At 40.3% G+C, this 24,899-nt stretch overlaps 1 protein-coding gene across 5 annotated transcripts in view; it reads right to left on the bottom strand.

Moving 5' to 3' along the window:
* Nucleotides 1-24,899, bottom strand: part of DLC1 (DLC1 Rho GTPase activating protein) — a 368,479-nt gene that overhangs the window by 153,439 nt on the left and 190,141 nt on the right. Inside the window, exon 1 of one of the 5 annotated variants that reach the window (XM_070408303.1) lies at nucleotides 16,309-16,508. The exons of 3 other annotated variants lie outside the window; for them this stretch is intronic. In XM_070408303.1, coding sequence (XP_070264404.1) covers nucleotides 16,309-16,447 — 139 coding nt within the window. In that variant the 5' untranslated portion in view covers nucleotides 16,448-16,508. Of the gene's footprint in view, nucleotides 1-16,308; nucleotides 16,509-24,899 lie in introns of those variants that run through there. One more of the 5 variants, XM_070408304.1, reaches the window with a different exon arrangement.

The raw sequence follows: 24,899 nt of genomic DNA, 5'->3' as shown, positions 1-24,899 counted from the left end.
TCAACTGATGTTGAATGCATACAAGTATAACTATCCTATCACTTATATACAGGGTGTCTCAAAAAATGTATGTAGCCGAAACCGGTTTGGCTCAGTGAATAGAGCGTCGGCCTGCGGACTGAAAGGTCCCAGGTTCGATTCCAGTCAAGGGCATGTACCTTGGTTGCGGGCACATCCCCAGTAGGAGATGTCCAGGAAGCAGCTGATCGATGTTTCTCTCTCATCGATGTTTCTAACTCTCTATCTCTCTCCCTTCCTCTCTGTAAAAAATCAATAAAATATATATTTAAAAAAAATGTATGTATACTTTAACAGCTGATAGCTCAATTTTGAAAATAAAATGTGTTTTAATAAACACTGCCTTTATAATTATTCAAAGTGTATGTACCCATTTTTTGGGACACTCTATAAATGGTAGTTTGAGCCTTTGGAATTATCAAAATAGAGGTAAGAATACAATCTGGAAATAATTTATGAATAAAACAAAACATGTGATATACAAAAGAGGGGGTACTCCTTCAAACAGCTTCTGAGTGTTTGATTCAGAAAAAAAATCTGAGGTAGATGTTTTGCCTCAATCTCCTTATACCTATTTTTTCTTTTAGTTGGTCCAATAGAAAAAGTACTTGTATAATATAATATAAAGTATTCACATATGTATAGCTTCATTTAGAAATATGTATGTGTGCATTTTGGTTTTAGCCTCAAAGATGAACTGTTATACTAAAGGGAGGCAGAGACAATAAACAAACATATATAACATTCTGGGGTAAATGAACTGTACTTGGTTAATAGGAGAATGTGATTTTTAAAAAATGTGATTTTAATTCAGCCAAGGTGACATGTTAGCAGAGCCCTGAGTGAAGTGAGGGAGAGAGTCATGCGACAACTGGAAAAAGAGTTTTCAGGATGAGGGAACAGCAGTTTCCCGGGAACAGAGAGGCCAGAGTGCATGGCATGGAGTGAACTGGGGAGAAAAGAAGACGAAGCAGGAGAGGTAGGCAGGCCCCAGGTCAGGTAAGGACGTCTTGGCTATAGAAGGGATTTTATTCTAAGTGTGAGGGAAAGATATTGAAGGCTTTGGAGTTGAGGAGTGACAGGACATGATTTATGTTTAAAAACGTCACTCCGGTTGCCAAGTTTGGAATAAATTACAGGAGGGGGGCGGGGTGGAAGTAGGGAGGCCGGTTGCGAGAATCCAGGTTCGAGATGATGGTGGCTTGGGCCAGGGTGGTAGCAGTGAGGGTGGTGACAAGTGGTTGGGTTCTAGATGAATTTTGCAGGTAGAGCGGATATAATTGGCTGGTGGAAGGAATGTGGAGAATGAAAGGAGAGAGGAGCTAAAGATAACTGCCATGAACTGAGATGAAAAGACAGGTTTTGTGGGAAAGTGAAGGAGCTCAAATTTGGACACGTTAAGTGATGTTTGGCAAGTTATTTAACCTCTGTGGACATCTTTCATTTGTAAAGCACGGATAACAGAATCTACTTCATAGGGTCAGATGAGGAGTAAATAATGCAACAAAAGCTCTAGCAGAGGCTGGCACTGAATGTTAGGTGTCTAGCTAAAATGAAATATGAGGAAGTTGAGGAAAAACTTCAATCTTACATTCTTTCTGAGTCTTAAAAAAAAAAAGGCTTAAAAAACCCTTGCTACAATTTCTTCCACAACCCCTCTTTGAGATATGGGTGTTACTGGTGTTGTGGGAGAGAATGTTAGTTCTAAATGTAAATTTTGTCATGTGTGCTAAATATAATAATTTTGACAGTGATTATGATTGAATAAGTAAATTAGGAATAGTAATGATGGTTATTAGAGAGAAGTTCTAATTGAAATAAGGAGACTTCAAAGAAGAGATGGGGGTTTATATTTTGGAGAAAAGAGAAGAGACTTAAAGAATTGCTTGAAGGGCACATATTCCACGAGAAATGATAACAAGCATTAACATCAGGAGGGAAATTGACAAACCAGTGATTATGAAGAAAACCACCACATGTTTTACAAAGTATGGCTTGTGTCCCTTCTGGACTTTACGTTCTGAAGAAATGGTTTGTGGTCAACTTGGCAAAATAAAAAGAGGTCGTTTAACTAAGAAAATTGAAAATTTGTCAATATTTCCAGACAGTTATGAGGAGCTGATTGTGTCCCCATTTTACTCTTTATTTATTTATAAATATATTTTTTAATTTATTTCAGAGAGGAAAGGAGAGGAAGAGAGAGAAACATCAATGATGAGAGAGAATCATTGATCGGCTACCTCCTGGATGCCCCACTGGGGATCGAGCCTGCAACCCGGGCATGTGCCCTGGCCGGGAATCAAACTGTGACCTCCTGGCTCACAGGTCGACATTCAACCACCGAGCCACACCGACAGGGCTGTGCCCCATTTAAAAAATGACCTCTGAGATCTTCACAACACAAAGCAGTGCATGGCTCCCAGCTTATCAATATGATAAGGAAGATTCCTAGGTAGATGGGTGAATACAAGCCCAGAGGCAATCACGTCCACACTCTGCAACCTGAGCTTCAAAACTGAGTGACCATCATTAGCTGAGTATCTCTCTGAGAAAAGGTCAAGTAAGGATGCTGTTTTTAAACATGCACATCACTCTAAAGCATGATGTTTTGCTTGCAAGAGACATTTTAAACAAAAGTGTTGCTACTTACTCATATAATAAAGTAAAATAAAAGTAAAATTTATGCTTATTTTTCAAATTAACATTTTCTACGCTTGAAGATAATTATTTGCTGCTTAAGGAAAGAGTTGCTTTTCAATGGCACTCAAATAGTTGGTCCCTATGCTAGGCTTTCACACTTGGTTCCAGGGAACCTTTGGTTTTTCTGGAAGCTTTCACATATTTTTTGGTGGGGAAGAGGCATTATGTTAGGTGCTCTTGTAAGCATTTCTTAATACAGGCTATTGTGAAGATGTTAGCTCTGAATCATACACTTTTTGCTTCCTCTAATTTTCAGATACTCTCCTTCCATATTCTATTCTCATCCCTACCTCAGCTGTATTCGGACCCGAATATAGGCTGAAATTGGGCATACATCAACTTGATGTTTATCATTACCTTTAAATGGATACTTAATTATATTTTAGCTTGACCTACATAAAAAACCACACTAAAATTAGGGAAATATTATTTATTATTTATAGCCTTCATTCCAAACCTTACTCATCTAATCTTTGGTTAATTCTATTACTAATTAAAAAACTTTTTATGATATATTTATATATGAGATATATTATACAAATTTATGTGTATTTATATAAGTATATATATAGATGAATATATTTATATGACTATACATATATATATATATAAATTTGACTTTAATATCTATATAATTTACATTTCTATGGTTTTTAAAGTAAATATTCTATGACTTTTATGGCATTTGAAAACTTCTCTTTTCTATCATGGGCATTCCTTTACTAGTATACCATTGACACAACTGTAATTCATGTTGAACAATGTGGCTATATAAGATGTACATATCTTAGACTATGAAATTCTATCCTTGGATGAATTATTCTATCATAGAGAAATTGCTACACATATGTACATGGAGGTATAGACAACAGTATTCCTAACAGCAAGTGCGTGTGGTAATAAGACATAATTGGAAACATTCTAAATGCCTCTCAATAGGAGAATGAATAATAAATTGTGGCATACTTATATAACTGCAGTAAGAAGGAATGATCTTTCTGTTTCAACATGAATAAATCTCAAAAATATAATTTTGAGCAAGTGAGTTGTAGAAGGATATTTGTAGTATGGTACTACTTAAAGCTTTTAAATGTGCAAAACAATAATTAATATTAGTTTAGCTTACTTAAATATGTAATATGAGTGCAAAACTGGGAATGATTAAGCACTAAGTTCTGGACTGAAGAATTCCAAGGGAGTTGAGAGGAGGAGGAGGGAGGGAATGTGATCCAGTAGGGGCACACTGTAATTTTAAATTTTAAAAACAGTAATTTTAATACTTTATTACTTAAATTAGTGGTTGACACATGGGTTTCTTATATGTCTAAAATATTAATAAAGATAATATTGCTATTAATCAATTGATAATATATCTAAAGATATTTTTTGGAGAAAAGACTTTTGGAAAGCAAAAACACCAATTTTAAATGTTATCTGAACTGTGTCGAATCAAAACCAATGAGTATGTTATGAAAACATCAACTTAAGCCACACGAGACACTGGGATCAAATGTGCCAGGGTCCGACTGCATGGCCCATTAGCTGTAGCAACATCACCTTCATTTTACAAAAGCAATTAGTCCATGCTTCAGTCTTCAAAGCGAGCAAGGATTACCTACTCTTAAAAAGTTATTAAAAGCACTTGGCTTTTGACCCTTACAGCTCAACTGGTAGGTGGTATGGGGTCAGCTTTTTTCTCTCTTAATAAAAGATGCCAAATATCGTTTTCCTGGAGTCCATTTAGAAACGGAGATGTTACCTAAGTTATTGCGATTCCAAACCAGGCACTTTTGTGTGAAGACAAGTGGATAGCTCCAGGAATGGTGTTTCACTAATCAGTTAAAAGACTTGAGGTCCGAATAGGGAGGAAAATATGGAACCAAGGAAAGAAAGCACGCACACACGGGACAGATTATGCACTATGAGCTTCTTAAAGTCAGCCTCTAACTTTAAGCACAAAACGGGTAAAGGAAAAGAGCAGTCACAAAAGCAGTTTGAGAGGCGGGGCATGTGTGGGTTGGTGGTAGGGATTAATGAGGATGAAAGGCCATGAGGGTTCACTCAGGGAACACTTTATGCAGCAAAGTGGGAGTGATGCTCAGGGTCACAGAAAGAAAAACATCTTCTACAAAGTGGCCTCGGAAGAATGGGAGCTTGGAATGTGTGTGGTGTGGCCAGGAAGGTGGGTGCACGGTTGGGACACCCTTGTCCTCGTTCCCCAAGGGGCAGCACCAGCAGGCATGGTTTACCCTCAGCCCCTGTTAATGCCCTTTCTTCCCTTTTTAAAAGAGTTAAATGTTTATTTTTTTTCTTTTCCCAGTCTATTTACACTTGGCCCTGATGTACCAGCTAATCCTTGGGGTATGCACATAGTGGCAGGTCACAGACTGTTATTATTGTCTTAAATGGTGCAAAGTGCATTTAGAATAGATTTTCAGGCACTGCTTGGAAATAATTTTTCTAGAGTTTACCCTCTATGTTTATCTTCAGTTGTGCAATGACTATGCTGTGCCAAAGAGCTTTGGCTGGAAATACAGTCTTGGATTCTAAATCACCGATTTATACCTTTATCTTCCCTTTTTACCCAAAAGAAAAACGAAAAAAAAAAGAGAAAAAGAAAGAAGTTCAACTTTATAAGTTGTTATACATAAACTGGAATTAGGTACTGAATGTACATTTCATAAATTTACAAAATTAAAGTATAAAATGTCCGGTGTTATTTTCACAGTACTGCTGTATGTGCCATCTGCCTACCAAAGGCATGAGTAAGGCACACACTTTGGGTGTCTTGTCATCCCTCTACATTCTTCCACCTGGTGCTCCTGGCTGGGGCATGTTTGGTTGATGTCTGGTTGAATGTGGTCTGTACCCCAGCATAAAGGAAAGGGTCTCAGCTTCTCCTTGGGACTCAGTGGCACAGTACTCTACTAGGCTGTTGGGTTATGGTTCTTAAATACGCTCTCTGTAGAGTTCTAATGTGATTAATAATTCTTAGAATATGAAAATCAACCCGTGAGAAATAAAACTCGAGATGGCCTGATTATATTTATTTCCACATTGCTTTGGGTTTGGCGCATTTCCTCCCCTCATTGGATTGTCATCTCATTTGTCCATCCATGAGCTATATACATGAGTTAACATGCATATGCTAATTTAATTTGGCTGGAATTCACTAAATGAAATTCTAGCTTTTTGTAATAGCACCAAGGAAAGACGGTTCTATTGCAGCCTAAAATTACATGTTTAAACTTGTTTAAGTCAGAGAAAAATCATAGTCCAAAGACTGTCTTATCAGAGTTGAAAAACAATACGTTTGCTGGCATCCTTTCAACTTGAGAGGGCTTCATTTAAAAAGTTTTATTTTAGCCCTAGCCAGTTTGGCTCTGTGGCTAGAGTGTCAGCCTGCAGACTAACGGGTCCTGGGTTCGATTCTGGCCAAGGGCACATGCCTGGGTTGCAGGCTCGATCCTTCCCAGTAAGGGGCCTGCAGGAGGCAGCCAATCAATGATTCTCTCTCATCATTGATGTTTATATCTTTCTATCTCTCTCCCTTCCTCTCTGAAATCAATAAAAACATATATATTAAAAAAGTTTTATTTTAAAGGTAGCATATTATAAAGGTAGATTAGGAATGTTCTTACTCATCTAGTTTAGTTCTTCTTCTTTTTTTCCCCAGATGTTTATGTTGGTGAAAAACCAATAACACTGTCTAGACCTCTAGGATATAGTAATCAAGCATGAATGGAAAACATTCAGAGGTCACACTTCAATCTGGACCTACAACATCCTGCTATTCAAAACCATATTAGAGATGATGGATCATGATAAACTGAACCACACTGAATAGCTGAGTCAGGATTTGAGAGTTGTCTGCAAAAAGCTAAATGTGTCACAAAAAAACATACAAGATAAAACAAAGTCTAGACATCATTAAATGTGTTGTATCCCCACCTCCACCCCAAGTTGTCAACAACCAGAGGCTACTTTGTGATGTTTACATCAGCATCCTGTAAGTCAGGAATCCTCAATCTTTGATGAAGAGAAGGTCTTAGAAGTCATGGCATCCTGATGGGTGTATGGGTGTGTTTGTGTGTGTGAGTGTGTGTGTGTGTGTGTGTGTGTGTGTATTTAACTGATAGATGTGCTCATGCTAATAATAAATCCTCTAAAGAGACAGAGAAAGTGATAATGTAGTGTCAGGATGTTCACCAAGCAATAATATGCCATGTTTTTTTACTATGTCTTGGTGATTTTCATTAATTTGTTTTTATTGAGTGTTTTAGTTCTTGAATGAAAAAATTTACTGATTGGATAATATTGCTATAGAGGATCAAAACTGACAACCCTCTGTATGACACTGAATTCAACATTAAGGTATTTTTATTGTCAAATAATGAGTTCGGGCCTGGCTGGTATGGCTCAGTGGTTGAGCACTGACCTATGAACCAGGAGCTCATGGTTCGATTCCTGGTCAGGGCACATGCCAGGGTTGCCGGCTTGATCTACAGTAGGGAGCGTGATGTTTCTATCTCTCTCTCCTTCTCCCTTCCTCTCTGAAATCAATAAAATATATATTTAAAAATAATGAGTTTGGGTAAGTATCTTGGTAAATCATAAAATGAACTTCTTCTCGCTCAGCACTTCCTGGCTGCCACTCTCACACCCTATGGAACTTTCTATCTGGAATACATTTGAGTTACACTTAATATGAGGTGTGGGTCAATGACTGTCTCAAATAGTGCAAACCTTACTACTTCCCTGGGCATACTGAAGTAAAATCAGTGTGGGGTACTGCATGTTTTTATTTCTATTCAGCGGAGGCAGCAACCAGGTAAGTCAGTCCAGTTACTAGCGTGAGAATTTTCTCAAATTGAGGAATGTCCAATAACTTACCTGGCTGAACATACCAAGGATACTGTGAATAAAAGTTCAATCCAAAATACCTATATTTACTTACACATACACCCCACTACTGTCATATTCTCATAGTGGCATAGAGGCTCTTTGCCAGGACTCAAATGTTTTTATTTCCGTGATCAGCAGTGGAAAATGGACACCTACTGCTGGGTGTCAGATTTAGTTCATATTACAAAAAATGTTTTTAGTTTAATTACGCGCCTAGTCTTTGGCTGTGGCTGAGAAGTGCAACAGTAGCACTACACAGTCATGTATTTGATCAGTAAGGGGATAGATAACTTTGTTCTTTGGGTAACTTTGGTTAAGTCTTTAATGATAATTCCAAACAAATGCATCAAAAATAGCAGTGGTTATTCACAAGCAATGGGTGAGGAGCACAGAAGGATTGGTGCAAGGTCGTCATCGTCATCATCATCATCATCATCATCACACAAACAGTGCCAGCACATGGCACATCCTCTTTCTTCAAGAATCACAGGTTATACAAGACATACAGATGGCCAACAGGCACATGAAAAGATGTTCAACATCACTAATTATCAGGGAAATGCAAATCAAAACCATGATGAGATGTCACCTGTTGGAGTGACTATTACAAAAAAGACAAGCAATAACAAGTGTTGGCAAGGATGTGGAGAAAAGGGAAACCTGTGCACTGCCCGTGGGAATGGACATTGGTGGAGCCACTGTGGAAAACTGTGGAGGTTCCTCCAAAAATTAAAACTAGATCTACCAGATGATCCAGCAATTCCACTTCTGGGTATTTATCCAAAGAAAACAAAACCATGCATTCAAAAGATATATGCACCCCCATGCTCACTGTAGCATTATTTACAATAGCCAAGATATGGAAAAAACTAAATGTCCATGGACAGATGAATAGATAGAGAAAATGTGGTACATAGATACAATGAAATATTATTCAGCTATAAATTAAGAGTGAAATTTTTCCATTTGCGTCAGCATGGATGGACCTTGAGGGCATTATGCTAAGTGAAATAAGTCAGACAGAGAAAGACAAATACCATATGATCTCCCTTATATGTGGAATTCTAAAAAATAAAACAAAACAAAACAAGCTCATAGATACAGAGAACAGATTGGTGGTTGCCAGAGTTGGGGGTGAGGTGGGCCAAATGGATGAAGGGAGCTACAAACTTCTGTTATAAATTAAAAATTCATGGGGATATAAAGTACAGAATGGTGAATCTATATATATAAAAGTCTAAGCTGGTAGCTATCATGCTCATTGACCACCAGGGGGCAGACACTCAACGCAGGAGCTGCCGAGCAGCAACTTTGCAGAGTGCCCTCTCGCAATCTGGGACCCCTTGGGGGATGTTGGACTGCCGATTTCGGCCTGATCCCCGCAGGCCAGGCCAAGGGACCCCACCTGCCAGAGGGACCCCGCTCACTCTGCAAACACCCTTCGAGCCCTAGAGCTGCTCCAGGTGCAGCCGGCCAGGGAGGGACCGTGGGAGGTTGGCTCCAGGGCGTGCCTGGCCCGATTTGCCCAGTCCTGTCCTCCTGGCCACCTTCTAATTAATTTAGTTGCAATGTGCATGAATCTGTGCATCAGGCCTCTAGTATGGTTAATTATATTGTATTTCATATTGGAAAGTTGTTAAGAGAGCAAATCTTAAAAGTCCTCATCACACAAAAAAAGAATTTTGTAACTGTGTATGGTAATGGATGTTAACTACACTTATTGTGGGGATCATTTTGCAATACATACAAATATCGAATCATTATGTTGTACACCTGAAACTAATATAACGTTGTATGTCAATTACACCTCAATTAAAAAAAGAACGACGCTTTGGGACAGCCTGGATGGACCTGGAAAATATTATGCTAAGTGAAATAAGCCAATCTGAGGAAGACATCACATGATCTCACTTATTTGTGGAATCTAATGAACAACATGAATTGACCAACAAAATAAGACCCTAAGCATGGAGGCATGGAACAGACTTGATGTGGGGTTGGGGGACGAGAAGAGATAAGCCAAAGAACTTATATACTTATAGGCATAGCCAGTGGACACGGGCAATAGGGTAGTGGAGACCTGAGGGGGGGAGGGTAGGAGCTGGGAAGAGGATGATTAAGGGGGGGGGGAGGAACGGGAGATATCTGAAATACTATCAACAATAATATATATGTATATATAAATAGTTCAGCTCTTTTTTAAAATATATATTTTATTGATTTTTTACAGAGAGGAAGGTAGAGGGATAGAGAGTTAGAAACATTGATGAGAGAGAAACATTGATCAGCTGCCTCCTGCACACCTCCCACTGGGGATGTGCCTGCAACCAAGGTACATGCCCTTGACCGGAATCGAACCTGGGACATTTCAGTCCACAGGCTGACGCTCTATCCACTGAGCCAAACCGGTTAGGGCAATAAAAAATATATTTAAAAATAAAATAAAAAGAATGACAAATTATTATTAAAAGTGACTAGAATCAGAAATTGGAAAACACAAAGACAAGTTTAACTTCAATCTAGGCCCTAGTAATTCCTCTGGAATAGAGAACTTCCAGGAATGCTCTTTTAAAACTACTTTTGGCTTCATAATACAGCTTCAGATCCTTAGCAGACCTGTGACTAATTCATATGCCCCTCCGACCACGCCTTTGACTCTGGACACATCTCTTTATTTGTGTATAATAACCTTTGGCAAAATATGCAGACTGCTCATACATACTATTTGAACTGAAGAAAGTTATAGAGGTCTTGCTCTAGAAAGGGAGCCAGGCAACATATCCCTCTCCAGTGGCAACCTTGGCATTTCGCATACTTTTTCCCATACCAGCACGGGGCCACGTGCCTGAAACCTCAGCGTGCTGGTGCTGCTGATCTTTCCCATGTTTGGCTGCATCTATACAGCAATTTTCAAAGCAGGTTTCAACTCGCTTGGGATGACTTTCAGATATTGCAGATCTAGCCTGACAAACTCATATGCAAGACTGATTCCTTCATCAATGTGCAAAAACAGTTATCCTCAAGTCATTTCATTTTGGAGTTCAAGGTCTGCACGCGAAAAATCACCTCCATTAGAATCTGCTTTGTTTTTCTCCAAAGGTACAGAAATAATGCCCATTTCCCATGAACAGTTTAACCTTTTCTTTTCTATTTTTTGGACTGGTTGAACTAGTTTTGCCCAAAAAGCTTAGGAAAATTATAGCAGTGTCATGCTAACAGGGAGAACTCCCAGGGAAGCAGGGTAAAAGGGAAAGGGAAGAGAGGTTATAAAATCCAAACTCAAGGAATGCTTACTATGTGTCAATGACTATCCTAAGCACTCTGCCTAGTTGCTCATTTAATTCTTAAAACAATTTTATGGTATAGCACTATTATTATCCTCTTTATATTGGTGAGAAATAGGCTGACTTGCCCGAAGTTATCCAGTGCAAGAGCCAGGGTTCATACCCAGGCAGGCTGGTGTCACAGCCGGCTCTCTTAGCCACCGTTTTCTCTCTCATCAAAGCTGGCCTCCACATCAACATGCCCTTCTTTTTATCGGAAATAGTGGTACCTAATTTAATAGCTACATGCTCACGCCTACCCTCCAGAAATGTGAGAGTGTCTCATGAAGGATCATTAGTGGTTGCCTCTCAGACCCTTTAAAACGTTCTATAGTGTTGCGTATGTCTAGGGAAGTCTTTGTTTACGGGAGGAGCCTGCATATTTTGAGGCATGCATCACTCTTGATTAAAAGGCATTACATATGCCCTTACTTGCTTTGCACTGTGATCCAAAGAACAGAAAACAGTTCACAAAGTCAGTGTTTGTGGTTGCCTGCCATGGGAAGTGGGCCAGGGTTCTTGATGCCCCATGGAATTGAAAGCCAGCGTATCACACAGCATGTCAAGCATTCCTTTTGCTAGTGAATCAGAGACCTGGTCAGCTGAAAGGTAAAAATTTATTTCACAAAAGACAGATGATGCTGAGCAAAATATCCCAGGGGGATCCAACCTGATGTAGATACTTGAAGAATTTATTTTATGTCTCTTGAATCTCATCTGGGTTGAGATTTGTCTACATTTTTTTTTTTGCCTTCTTTATAGACAATTCAGTTTTTCTTCCTCTTTTGAATGTTTAGCTCTAGAAGCAGTGCCACATGTCTCATAGCAGGTTGAGGCATTCATATTTTTTTCTTCTATGTCATGTTTCCCTAATAGTAAGAATTGATTGAATATTTTTATAAATCAGTGTATTTTACACTATATATGTTGTCCTTACCTTACTAGATGTTAAAGAAAGACTAATGTTTATTTTCTTTTGTGGTTTATTTGTTCATTCCACCTTCCCAGTTGATGACAGCTACTGTACATGTATAGTCTGGGCTTTGCCCTGCTTTCAGTCTTCTGTCTCTTTCTAGTCTGAATTTAGTTTCTTTCATTCTTCCTCAGAGGCAGTCTTGCTGGTGTTTCAGTTCAGTCATTGGTGGAGCTTTGGAAAATATGCTGGTACATCAAGGAATTCCAGCCATCTCACGTACGACGGCCCAGTATCTCAGACTCTGATAACTATTGATGAGAACTATTTGGAAGTTACAGGTATTAAGCAGGGATTCGTAATCTAGGGTCTATGGATAGAATTCAGGGTGTCCATGAACTTGGATGGAAACAATTTCATTTCTAGTTTCACTAAATTCTAATGGAAACTTCACGTTTCTTCTAATGATAAGGGTTGACAAGCTGAACCTCCGCCCCCTCCACGCCAACACACACGCCATGGTATCAGTTGTCCCTGTGACTGTCACCACAGACTTTTCCATTCATTAACAGTTGCTGCAGAAATCACAAAATACCACTTACACACATCCCTGCTGTACAGGTATGGTAGTTATCAAAGCTGCCCCTGATCACACATGAGTGCAGTTTTTCTGTCCACAGATGTTCATGTGACATTGCTGGCCCCACTCAACTACCAAACTGGAAAGTTGAAGGTTTGCACATTGGTGACCTGGGTACGGATGTTGCTCCCCAATATTCCCTACCTATGATGGTTGGCGACAAGGAGATGAATCCAAAGCTACTGTACAGTTTAATGTTCTGACTCTAGCGGAGCAATAATAAATCTGGGATCTTTAAAAAAATACTTAATTTAAATTTACTTCCTTATATTTTAAACACAATAGTGTATTATACAATTCATTCATGCTGTATTACTCTATCACAACTTTGAGTTTTGAATATTAAATACCTCGATAACTACATTTTATTAGTATTGGTTCCCTTTAGATTTTATGTATTTTACTTATGTTAAAAGTATTATCCTGAGAAGTGATCCACAGGCCTCACCAGAATGCTAGAGACCAGTCGGCACAAAAAAGGCTAAGAACCCCTACATGACCCTATACACAAGGATTACAAGGGCAAGAAGTTTTAAGGAATGAATGCACCCTGATGCCAAGATGTCCTTGGGCTCAAGGGGAGGCCGGGCGGAAGCAGAGGAGTGGTGAGGACACAGAGGAAGTGTAAGACAGAAGGACTGTTGACCCCATCTTTCACCCAAAGTTCCAATTCCCTGAAGACCCAATGCCATCCTCTGTGCTTAGGAAAGAAGACAGTGTACCTGTGGGCTTGGGAATAATGGTTGTAGAGAGAAGAGGGTTGTGTGGTTGGGCAGAGAAAGGCAATCTATAAAAATAAAAGCGTAATATGCTAATTAGACCAGACGTCCTTCTGGACAAAGCCAGGGCTGTGAGGGAAGGAAGCCCAGATCCTGGTGCCAGAGAGAAGCCGGTGCCAGCAGCCAGGGGAAGGAAGGCCTACTCTTGCACACATTTCGTGCATCGGGCCTCTAGTTACATATAAAGGAGCATGTAATAAAACAGTCTGTTCTGTCACTCCTCACAACCTAAAGGCCTTTTCTAGCAGCAATTCTGTACTGTGTTTTTATAAGGCTGTGGATATTTAAACATAACAGATGAAATTCCTATTCTTGACATAAGGGAGTTTAAGGTAACAAGAGGTATATGGTGGTTTTTGTACATGGCATCATTTGGGGCAGAACTAGGAACTCTTAAGTTATGTAGAGAGAGAGAGAGAGAGAGAGAGAGAGAGAGAGATATTGACTGATAGAGAAAATATCTAACAAGAAAACTTAAAACTTTGTCTCTTGGCCCAGCAGTATGGAAGAAACTGAAACCTCAGATTAGTTTTTGAGAAACTACATGAAATGATCATCATAGAAATAGTGTTTCAGGGACTATTTAATGAAGTATTTTCCTGTGGGGCTTCAAAACACTTCTCATCTGTCACCTGATTAATTTCACAACAGAAAGTGAAGTGAGAGGTTTGGACTTCCTATTGCCCTCCATTCCACAAGAGAGGGCCAAGTGGGAGGACATAGAATGGAGTGTACCGATGCTTGGAGAAGTGACTTCTTGTGGATAATTAACAGCTAAAGTCTTTGGTCAGTGGGAGGGTGGGGTGCAGGGGAGAAGTTTGAGGGAAAGGATAGAATGAGTGCTCTTGAGGCTTGGATGTGAACCAAGTCGGTCTCCATTGGACAAACACTGATGAAGCTCCCAGCCACGTGCCAAGAACGGGGGAGGACACAGAGGGGGTCTGAGTCCCCAGCAATCAGTCCATTGTGGTAGCCAAAGCCCTTTCCTTTCCAGTACAGAACCTGGATGCTCCACTGTGCGAAGTGCCTAAGAGGTCGTACTCATCTTAGGAAAACTGGGCAATACAAAGAATTTCTTCCTCCAGTGGACCTGTTTAATGTTTCATCGCACATAAAAAGTAACTAATTTTCTCTAAGTATTTTTCACTCGATGCTCTATTTTTGACTCCATATAGACCATTAGTATTTAACAGACAAGCTGGGACGGTGTGGCTGAGTGGTTGACCACTGGTTATGGGCTTGATCCCAGTGGGGGGCATGCAGGAGGCAGCTGACCAATGATTCTCTCTCATCATTGATGTTTCTATCTCCCCCTCTCCCTTTCTCTCTGAAATCAATAAAAATATACTTACAAACATTTAATAGACAAATGACAAAACAGAGACAGCATTTTTCCAGGGATCATATCCTTATTCTCAGAAGTCAACAGCTGTCAAAAGCTCCTCATTTATGAAAATGGAAGGGGAAGTCTGGGACGCTGGAATGTTTGAATTAGTCTTACTATCAAATTAAAACACCCAACCACAGTAAGATATGTTTGTGTCATCTTTACAAGACACTATTTGTGGAATCCTTCCATTTGTGACAATGAATTTGTCAAACAAGACAACAATAAAGCAATCACCTTATTTTTTGGGGGGGTTCAAATAATTATAGTTGTGAATTTTATATTCCCATATCTTGTTTCTTAAACTTCCACTAGCCAAATACAAATGTTTATCACTAGATAGAACACTTTAAAAAAAACCTGCCTTAATATGGAAAGTTGAATTTCTTTAAGGTGTCACATTTTACTATAAAGCCACACTAAAATGGTTAAATTTAAAATATTCTGCTCCATCTCCCCTAGCTATGGTTAGACAACACTGTTTATTCTCTCCCAGTCCTGGGCAATATCGTTTAATTTAACAGAAAGATTTTTATGAGCATTTAGGAAAAATTTCCAGCTTACCATGATTAGGTAACGAGTATGTTATCTTCATAATCTGCTTTGTCACAGTCACAAACCTTAAACTCCTTCTTTTCAAGTCATGTTGGGACAATTGTGTGAAAGTCAAAGGACCTTTTATTGAGAGCACACAGCACAGAAGTCCAGACTGACACTTCTAATATTTTCAACAATGCAGAGCTTCACTCAGCATATGAAAAACAACTGGATTAACCAAAAGGGTAAAGAAAACATAATCTTTGACCCATCTGTGCAGATGACATCAGTATACAGACTTAGACAGCAAACAAGACAGAGCCATTCAACACGACTGGGAGAGCTTTTTGGGATTTGGAGTTCTCTTGCCTGCTTGTTGGCAATGCTATTCGGGATCCATTTCTGAATAGTCTTAACACCAGAATGAGGCAGAAGTTCCCGTCTCCTTAGCGTGGCCCTGCTAACACAGCCGGCCATTTGGTCGCTGTCACATGAGCCCTAGGACGTTTGAATTGCACCACTGTAGTTATGCTTTATTATATTTCAAATGCCTGCCTCCAGCATACCTGACACACTCTTGGAACTCAGCACAGCTCCAGCTGCCAGAGGAAATACCAGCAGCTCCGACTGGGCAGCGCGGATTACTCCACTGACACACCGCCCCGCCCGCCCGGGGCCCCTCGCCTGCGCGCCTGCCAGGCCACCTCGGACCCCAGCTCCGCAGCTGACCCCAGCTGCCTAGCGGATCCTCGTGCGTCTGCCCGAGGCGGCCCACCCCCACCGATCTCCTGATACGCATAAGGATCTCGCTTGGTTTTTCAAGGGGAAAAACAACACCCCCACCACCACAGAAAGCACCTCTCATAAAACCTCCTCTAGAATTAATCAGACGGAGGCATCACAGGGAGAAAACGACACACCCCAAACCCCAAACACTGCAGAAGCTTTACATGTCAGAGGGAGACTGAGGGCACCGCCGTGACAGTGAGGAACTTCACCCGGCTGATGGGCTCATAAATGACCCGCGTTCCTCCCTGAGCCGGTGTATTTAATTGTTTTCCTATGAATACCTCCCCTCCCCCCGCCCCCTCCCCTTCGCCCCTCACCTGCCAGCCGTCTGTCTCGGGTGTTTTTCCAAATAACATCCAGGGCTCTGGCCGTGGAGTCTCGGATGTGATCACTAAAGGACCTCCGGAGAGGGGCTCTCAGGGGCCGCGCCATCACGTGGGCCTCGGGGTCCCCCATCCCCGCGAAGGACTTCAGGGCTGCTGCCCTGGCGCCGCGACCATTCTGCTCCGCTCCCGCTCCCGCTCCCGCTCCTCCAGCTGCAGGCGTCCTCCCGGGGCTGCGGGCTGCGGCTCTGCCAGGCGGCCCGGGGCCGGGGACAGGGACCGGGCGGCCGCGAGCCCCGCGCCTGCAGGAGTCGGGCAATGCGGCTGGCGCTGCGGCCCCGAGTGCGCCGACTGCAGGCGGCCTCCTGGAGCGCCGCCAGGCTCCGGCGCGCGCGGCGGCCACATCTGGAAAGGCTTACGCTGAGCCGGCGACACCCGCGCGCGGCTCTGGGGCTGCCTCCGTGGCTCTCCGATGATGCTGGCTTCCTGTGTAATCTAGTAACTTGACTTGGTCCCTGCCTGGCTGTCCGAATATTAAATCCCATCTCTCCTTTCTTGGCAACCCATAGAAGCTTGCATTTTGAAGGCAAGGCAGGGCAGGAGGCAAAAAAATAAAAAAAATGAGGGAGGTGGTGGAGAGGTCGCAGGTGGGGTGCTCTTTGACTTTGGAGGTTCATTCTCGTTCACCTGCGCGGCATTTGACTACCTCCTTTGTGTTTTAGTAACTCAGGTCTAGAGGAGGATGTTGAGGGGACAGAAAACAACCCTGAGTGCGGCTGTGGGAAGGAAGCTATGGCTGTCACTAGCATCCTGCAGGCCAGTCTGGATTCTCATTTCAGCGGTTCTCAACCTGTGGGTCGCGACCCCTTTAGGGGTCGAACGACCCTTTCACAGCGGTCGCCTAAGACCATAGGAAAACACATATATAATTACATATTGTTTTTGTGATTAATCACTATGCTTTCATTATGTTCAATTTGTCACAATGAAATTGGGGGTCACCACAACATGAGGAACTGTATGAAAGGGTCGCGGCATTAGGAAGGTTGAGAACCACTAGTCGAGGTGGATACCTGAGTTTTAAACGAACGATTAATCAGCTCCTTATATTTCCCCTCTGATCATTCTTCTACTTTCATTCAGTGATTTAACCAATCATTCTTGGTTTTGCCTCTAAATATGGTGCAGATGTCTCCCGGTTTTGCACATCTTTCAGTGTTAAGTAAGCAAACGTCATTATAACGGTACATCAAAAACTCTCCCCAAAACAATAAACAGTGCCGACACTGTGAAACCCAAAGATGGGCCAACAGCTTCTTCTACAAGATATGTTGAGTTTCTAAAATGCCAAACAAATCTATTTCTCTGCCAATGAATTTGGCTGATTTTCTGTCTTTCAGTGCATTTTTAATTATCTTCTTTCTCACTTTCCCTTAAATTCCATTTTACAATGTTCAAGGTTTGGCATCAAGTACCTAAGGGCCAGTTCATAATCTTTGTGAAATTAAATAATGTGTAAAAGCACTTTGTAAATTATCAGGTACCAAGCAAATTCTAATTATTATCATAATTATTTTTAAACACGAAACTAATTTCAACCCACATCGATCTCCAGAGTTTCCACATTTCTACAGCATGCATCCTCTTTCCCATCAACGTTGACAACTTAATTATGCAGAGAATGATAATTAAAATTGGCAGAAGGTGCTCACATTGTGAGTAATACTAGTATGTACCGTTGCATATTAGTAACCCATGAGTCCTAAATTATATTGTTTCCAAATTGTTAAAGCTCATGAATATCTGCAACTCAGACTGTTTCTTGGTAGATATCTACCCCTTTGCCCTATCGTGGGGCTGGACATAGATCAGGAGGTACAAACTACTGAGGTATACAGACCTCTAGGCCTGTGGGAGTCAATTCCAAGGGGCAGTTCACCATTAAAAAAAGAATCTAGCCTGGCTGGTGTAGCTCTATGGTTGAGTGTCAGCCTATGAACCAGGGGGTCACGATTCAATTCCCTGGTCAGGACACATGCCGGGATTGCAGGCTCGAATCCCCAGTAAGGGGCGTGTAGGAGGCAGCTGATTGATGATCCTCTCATCATTGATGTTTCCATCTCTCTTTCCCTCTCCCTTTCTCTGTGAAATCAATAAAAATATATTGTAAAAAAAATCTAAAAAAATGTGATCACCTAATATCTGGTTCATTTTTTAAAAAGCTCTCTCTCTCTCTCTCTCTCTCTCTCTCTCTCGTACGTATGTGTTTCTCCTTTAAAGAGATTGAGCTCCTGGAATCAGGTTGACTCATTTCCTGGTCAGGTGAGACAGAACAGGTCGGGGGAGGCCCCTTTGGCAGAGGAACAGGATCAGGTACCCATAGCCGCAAGTACTGAACCGCACACTGTGTTAGGCCTGGGGAAGCTGAAGATGAAGACATCAACTCTGTCCTTGAGGAGGAGAAATCACATTGACCACAAATCATTTCAAAATAGTGTAATAAGCTCCATGATGGAAGCATGTTAATGGGCTAACACAGAGGAGGGGAAAAAAACAAACATAGCCCAGATTCCTAACTTTTCCTAGTCACTAAACTCACCTACATTTCCATTCTAGATGTATGACAATGTTAAGGATATACAATCATTCCTAGCATAAATATCAACAGCTCCTTGTATGAGTCACGAACAATGAGTGATTATAATGGCATAAAGCTTTGTTATACTTAAACACGGAAAGGAAGGAGCAATAAAGGAAAAATAACATTTATTGAGTACCTATGATATACCACAAGCTCTACTAGCACTGTATATTAGACCCCTATATATGGATAGACTAGTGTATATAGATCGATCAATACAGGTATTCTATCTCTTCTTCAGAGATTAGGAAGCTAAAGTTTAGAGAGAAGAGACTAGAGAAAGGTCACATAGTAAATGGTAGATCCAAGATACACACCCACTAAGGAGCTGTCTGCATCTTAAAACACATTGCGGACCAGTAGTTTTATTGCTAGCTTTACCCAGTGGCCAGATAAGTTTCTATTGAACGAGTACAAAAAAGTTTTTACATAAATGTTAAAGGCACACTTTAAAATTAAACACCCACTGCATTTTGAAGTTATTTATTACATGTTCTTACAAGCTAATATCTTTTAAAAGTATGATACTTTGTAAAACACTGTGTAATGTGAAGCGAGAATTCTCGTGACCCGTCTCCAATGTGTTAAACTTATTAAGCAGTAATAGTTTGGTCAGAAATTAATGATATTGATAATAATGACCCATTAATATTATCTAGGCTCAGCTGATACTAAACTATGGGTCAAAGCTCCTTACTCTTAGCCAATAAAATCACCCAGGATGTGAAAGAAGCCTGAGTCTCAGATAGGTTTTGGGTGATCCCAGCTATGGAAATCAAAGGGCAATGAGCCAAGAGAACTTGGGCGTAGTCAACACATAGGTTTTAATGATAGGTCACCCAGGTCTGGTCTCCAAAGTGTTCCCAAATGACCCTCCTCTTCTGCGACACTTCTTTTCCAGGACAATCCTTCTAGTTCTTTGTAACTCATTCTGGCAGGTATTGGAAAAACCCACTTATTCGAACATCGGTTTCATTGGTGGAATGATCCACAGACCTAACCAATATGAGGTTTCATATGTGTTTTTTTAAGGAAATATAGCAACATAAATGTAACTTCTTAGCAGACTATTGGAGAGGAGCAGCACAACCAAATGTCATCAAGCAAGGAAGGCTTTAATTATTGATTTTATCAGAGTCCAACACAGGGCTGGCAACTTTGCCCCTCATCTTTGAAAACTCATTAAAACAGTTTTCATTTTGAGGATATGTCAGCTCCCTATGGATGAATTTCAGCCCCATGTCATGGCAATAATGTAAAAACCATTTTACTACACAGCCAATTTTAAGCTATTCTTTTTTTTTTTTTTGCTTGCTTTCTGTATTTATTGGCCACTAGAAATATCCCACACAGAAAAAGTGCTTTTTAGAACCCACTGTGTACAGAATAATTCCTCAAGTTGTATTTCCATAAATTTCAAATAAACCAAGTCTTTTCAAACTGTTGCGAGTTGAGGGCAGTATGTGATAATTAGTGTTGTCTCAACTTGGCAGAGGGGGAGAGTGGGAATATGAGAAGTTTTCTGGTTTCTTTCAAGATCCCACTGGGAATTATAAGACAAAATGAGAAGAGCCACATAATGCTTTGACAGCTTCTCACTTCCTTGTGTTTGTGATAAAGAGCTCATATTAGCCATTGGTGGGGCTGCTCTCTGACCTGGGAGAGCTTTGCACACCCTTCCAGATCTCTGGAGAGAGAGATTCTTGTCTAGTCAGCTAGAGATTCTGGCTCTACTATGTCCCTAATATTTTCCATCCAAGAAAAACATTTGGCAATATAGTATACCTTTTATCTAGTTCTGTCTAACTTATGCATGTTGTCTTCTTACTGCAAACAAAAGTTTAACGTGATCGTGTTTCTAGGTCCCATTTGCTTTGATCTAATGATAGGGACACCTTATTTTCCAAGCTTGTGTATCCTAAGAGTGGTCAGAGGGCCACTCTCATTTGCTGATGCAACTCATTTAAGCCTTCTTTGGAGCAATTAGAACAGTTAGGACTACCCAAAGCGCTGATAGTTTCTACAAAAAAATGTGAATGATGATGGGAAAGGGCAAGTTTATGGAGTCAATGGCATGCTTGGATCTGGGTCTTTAGCAAGGAAGGGAAATGATGGAAACCTCATTTGGCTAAGCCCTACGAGCAACCCAGTGTCTGCAACAGGACATCAGGCTTAGTGAATGACAGTGCCTACCCTGGCATAACAAGTCTGCCCAGTAGGCGGTCAGTCCACAAAAACACAATTCTCCGTGATGTAGGTATCCAAAAGCCCATGGCAAAGTGGATGCACAGTGTGAAGCCTCTGTAACTCTGAGGAACATGTAAATGTTTTCTGTGTATTCAATCGATAATCCTTAGCTTGCAGGTTATGTGCTGCAGGTGACTGTTTCGATTTTGAAATGTGTATTTAACTTTACCACCTTTACCACATTGCTCTGGTACAAGTAGAAATTTTATTTCTTAACCTGTGTCTACATTTGAAACCCTAAGGATTACATTGAGTTTGGTTGAGAATCTCCTTCATGATAAACTGTTAAATGTCCCTAACCGAAGAACTTAGGTAAAAGCTGTTAATACTATTTGTTAGGTATCTATTGATGCCTGGTAGACCAATAAACCACAGTGATGATATTCTTGAAATCTCTGACCTCTGACCTGGGATAAGATTGCCCTTAGAAGGCAGGAAGAAAAACCTTAGCATCTATGTCTATATTTATGTATATATATAGTTCTTTAAATATTTATACTTTGTCTAATGTCTAGTAATTAAAATAAGGAAGTATCATTTGAAACATGGTAAAAAATATGAACTACTTAGAGATAGATTTAATGATATGTGTACAAAACTTGTACACTGATTGCCATAAGACTGCCAAGAGAAATGATTAAACCTAAATAAACAGAGATAAACCCTACTTATGGAGCTGAAGACTCAATATTGTCACGATGTCAATTCTTTTCATACTAATCTATAGATTCAATGTAAAACCAGTTGAAATTCAAGTAGGACATTTTTTTTTGGAAAACTGACACATTGATTTTAAAATTTATATGGAAATATAATGTTTGTATCTAAATGAACCAGAAAGATGTTGGGGGAAAAAAGCAATGTTGGAAGATTAATACTACCCGATTTTAAGTGTTACTATGCATGCACAGTAATAAAGACAGGGTGATTCTGATATAAGGCTAGACATAGAGACCAATGAAGCAAAATGAAGATTCCAGAAGCAGGACCATAGTACCTGCTCAGCTGATTTTTTTTTGAAGATGCCAAGGTAAGTCAACGGAGTAGGATGATCTTTTTAAACAAATGATGCTGGATAATCACATGGAAAAATGAGCCTCAACCCTTACCCTATACCTTACACATACATTCACAACCCAACAGAAAAGAAAATCAATGGGTTTTATGAATAAACATTACACAGAACATATGGAGGTGATAACATTGGGAAATAGAAGCTCAGTGTTAAAAATTTTGATATTATTGAAAATTCTCTGAGAAAAGCAAACCCCCGGAACTCTGAATCTCTGAGCATCAGGTGTACGTCCTCACAGAGAGGTGGGGAGGAAATCACTGCTCGGAGAATGATCACTGGCTGAGAGTATGGGCATACTGAGATGGCATGCCCAGTGTTGTGTTATTGGATCAAATTATATGAGAGAGAAGGCACTTCAAATACTATCAACAATAAAATATATTTGAATAGTATCATGAAAGACTCATTCTATATACTAGTAGAATAACTATTAGTATCAATTCATGTAGTGTTATTAGTATTGGCATGTTTTTAACCAGAACAAATGAAACATTTTAACTCAACAATGATAAGGTTATTTTTAGATAACATTATTATATTAGGACCAGTAGTCCTGCGCACGAATCCGTGTGCCTGTAGCTCACTGCTGCCTTCCTGTAGCCCCCCCCACCCCCCACTCATAGCTTGCTGCCCTGCCCACTCTGGTAGCTCTCTGCCGCCCACTTGTAGCTCGCTGCCCCACCCTCCTGCTGATCTGGTCATGACGCGTTTGGTCATTACGTGTCACGGCATACTGACCATTTGCATATTACATCTTTATTATATTAGGATATACTATTTGGGAGGATATATATATTTGTTTTTAGGGCACCTAATGGAACATTAAAAAATGCTTATTTAAGCAAGTAGGCAATTTTCTAACAGCAGTAAAAGAACACACAATTTTCACAGCCTCTTTCTGATAAAAAATAAGCCAAAAATTTATTCCCAAATATTTAACTTAATTTATTTATTTACTAGAGGCCTGATGCATGAAATTCGTGCAAGGGGCTCATCCCATTGCAGCTCCAGCTGCCTCACAGCCCCTCGGACCCACTCACTGGTCGTTCTGGAAGGTCGTCCAGAAGGTCGTTCCACCATCTGGTCTAATTAACATATTAGCTCTTTATTATATAGGATAGTTTTAATATCTCTGTTATGTACTTATTTTTGCATGTTTCAAGGTATATGTCATTAGATGCTCGATATATGTTTGGAAAATATTGATACTAAGATTATAATAAAAAGCTTGAATTGTTAGCATATATCTTCTTTCATATGTGTTACAGTAGTCCACATCTACACTCTATTAGCTTAATTACTGCTTGTATAGCATAAAAGTCCATCATTACTAACAATAAGTCATTTTAAAGTCACACATAATTTTGAATGATGCTAGCAGTTGCTTCCTGCTAAGCACGCAGTTTTAGCAGCCAGTTCATGCCTTGGCTCCCACAGGCATAGCTGCTCAAAAGCTTCCTAAATATCTTAAACAACAAAAAAAGAAAGGACAAAAATGAAACACTTACTCTTCTGACTAGCATATAAAAAGATAAAGAAAGACAAATCAGGAGAAGAAAGTTAAAAATAAAAGCCTTGAGAAAGGAAAAAAGAAATATGGGAGAGGGAACATCACAACTCATTTGCATAAATTAAACCTGCCCTGGGAAGGGACCGTCTGCAAATTTCACCTGACAGAGGACATCTGCAGAGAAGGTCATGCATTGTCCTGTCTGAGCGAAGAAGGCAGATGGCGAAGGACAGTGAAGGTTTTTATCAAGTGCTTCTTTGGACAAATTCCATTTTTTAGAAAACGTGGAAACACCCTCATTAATGGATGTAAGAAAGATGGCATCGTTCAAAGAAACTGCTGCCTGTAACTGCTTCCCTCATCTTGAATTGCAAACGTGGGAGTTCTGACTCCAGCGTCCCCTCACACTCATTATTGGCTTGGGCTCCTTGGGAGCTATAACAATTCCGTGTGAGGCCCAGAGGAGTATTTAGAATATTCTTCTTTAAAAGAATGTTTTTATTGATTTCGGAGAGGAAGGGAGAGGGAAAGAGATATAGAAGCATCAATGATTAGAGAGAATCATTGACCGGCTGCCTCCTGGACGCCCCACACTGGGGATTGAGCCTGCAAACTGGTCATGTGCCCCGACTGGGAATCGAACTGTGACCTCCTGGTTCATAGGTCGATGTTCAACCACTAAGCCACACTGGCTGGGCCGTTTTCATTGTATTTTTAAGTGGTATGTGTCTAGGAGAGATTGGGAAAAAAACCGATCACCATAAATAGGTTAGGAAACCCTGCTCTCAACAGATGTATCAAATATCTGGAGAGGGTGCTTCAGCGGTTGGCACTTTGGTTTCCTCGTGTTTAGATGGAGAGAAAGGTACCACACTGTTTTGTGAAAGTTTTAATTAGTCTTTGAATTAAGCAATTGCCAGTATTTGCACATTTCTAGCTATTTATTATTTGTGTGGCAGATCAATATAGTATTGTTAATATCTCAAGTTGGAAATTGAAAAACAATTCTTTAAAGGATATGGGAGTCTTTGAAATTTCATGCAGAATGAGTAGTTCAGATCTTGCACCAAGACTCTACATCATCAATGACACAAGAACATAAAAAACGAAAA

This window comes from Myotis yumanensis, unplaced genomic scaffold (assembly GCF_028538775.1).
Source record: "Myotis yumanensis isolate MYYU_CA2020_CCGP unplaced genomic scaffold, mMyoYum1.0.hap1 SCAF_3, whole genome shotgun sequence".
NCBI classification, from domain to species: Eukaryota; Metazoa; Chordata; class Mammalia; order Chiroptera; family Vespertilionidae; genus Myotis; species Myotis yumanensis.
This window is presented reverse-complemented; position numbering and strand designations above follow the sequence as displayed.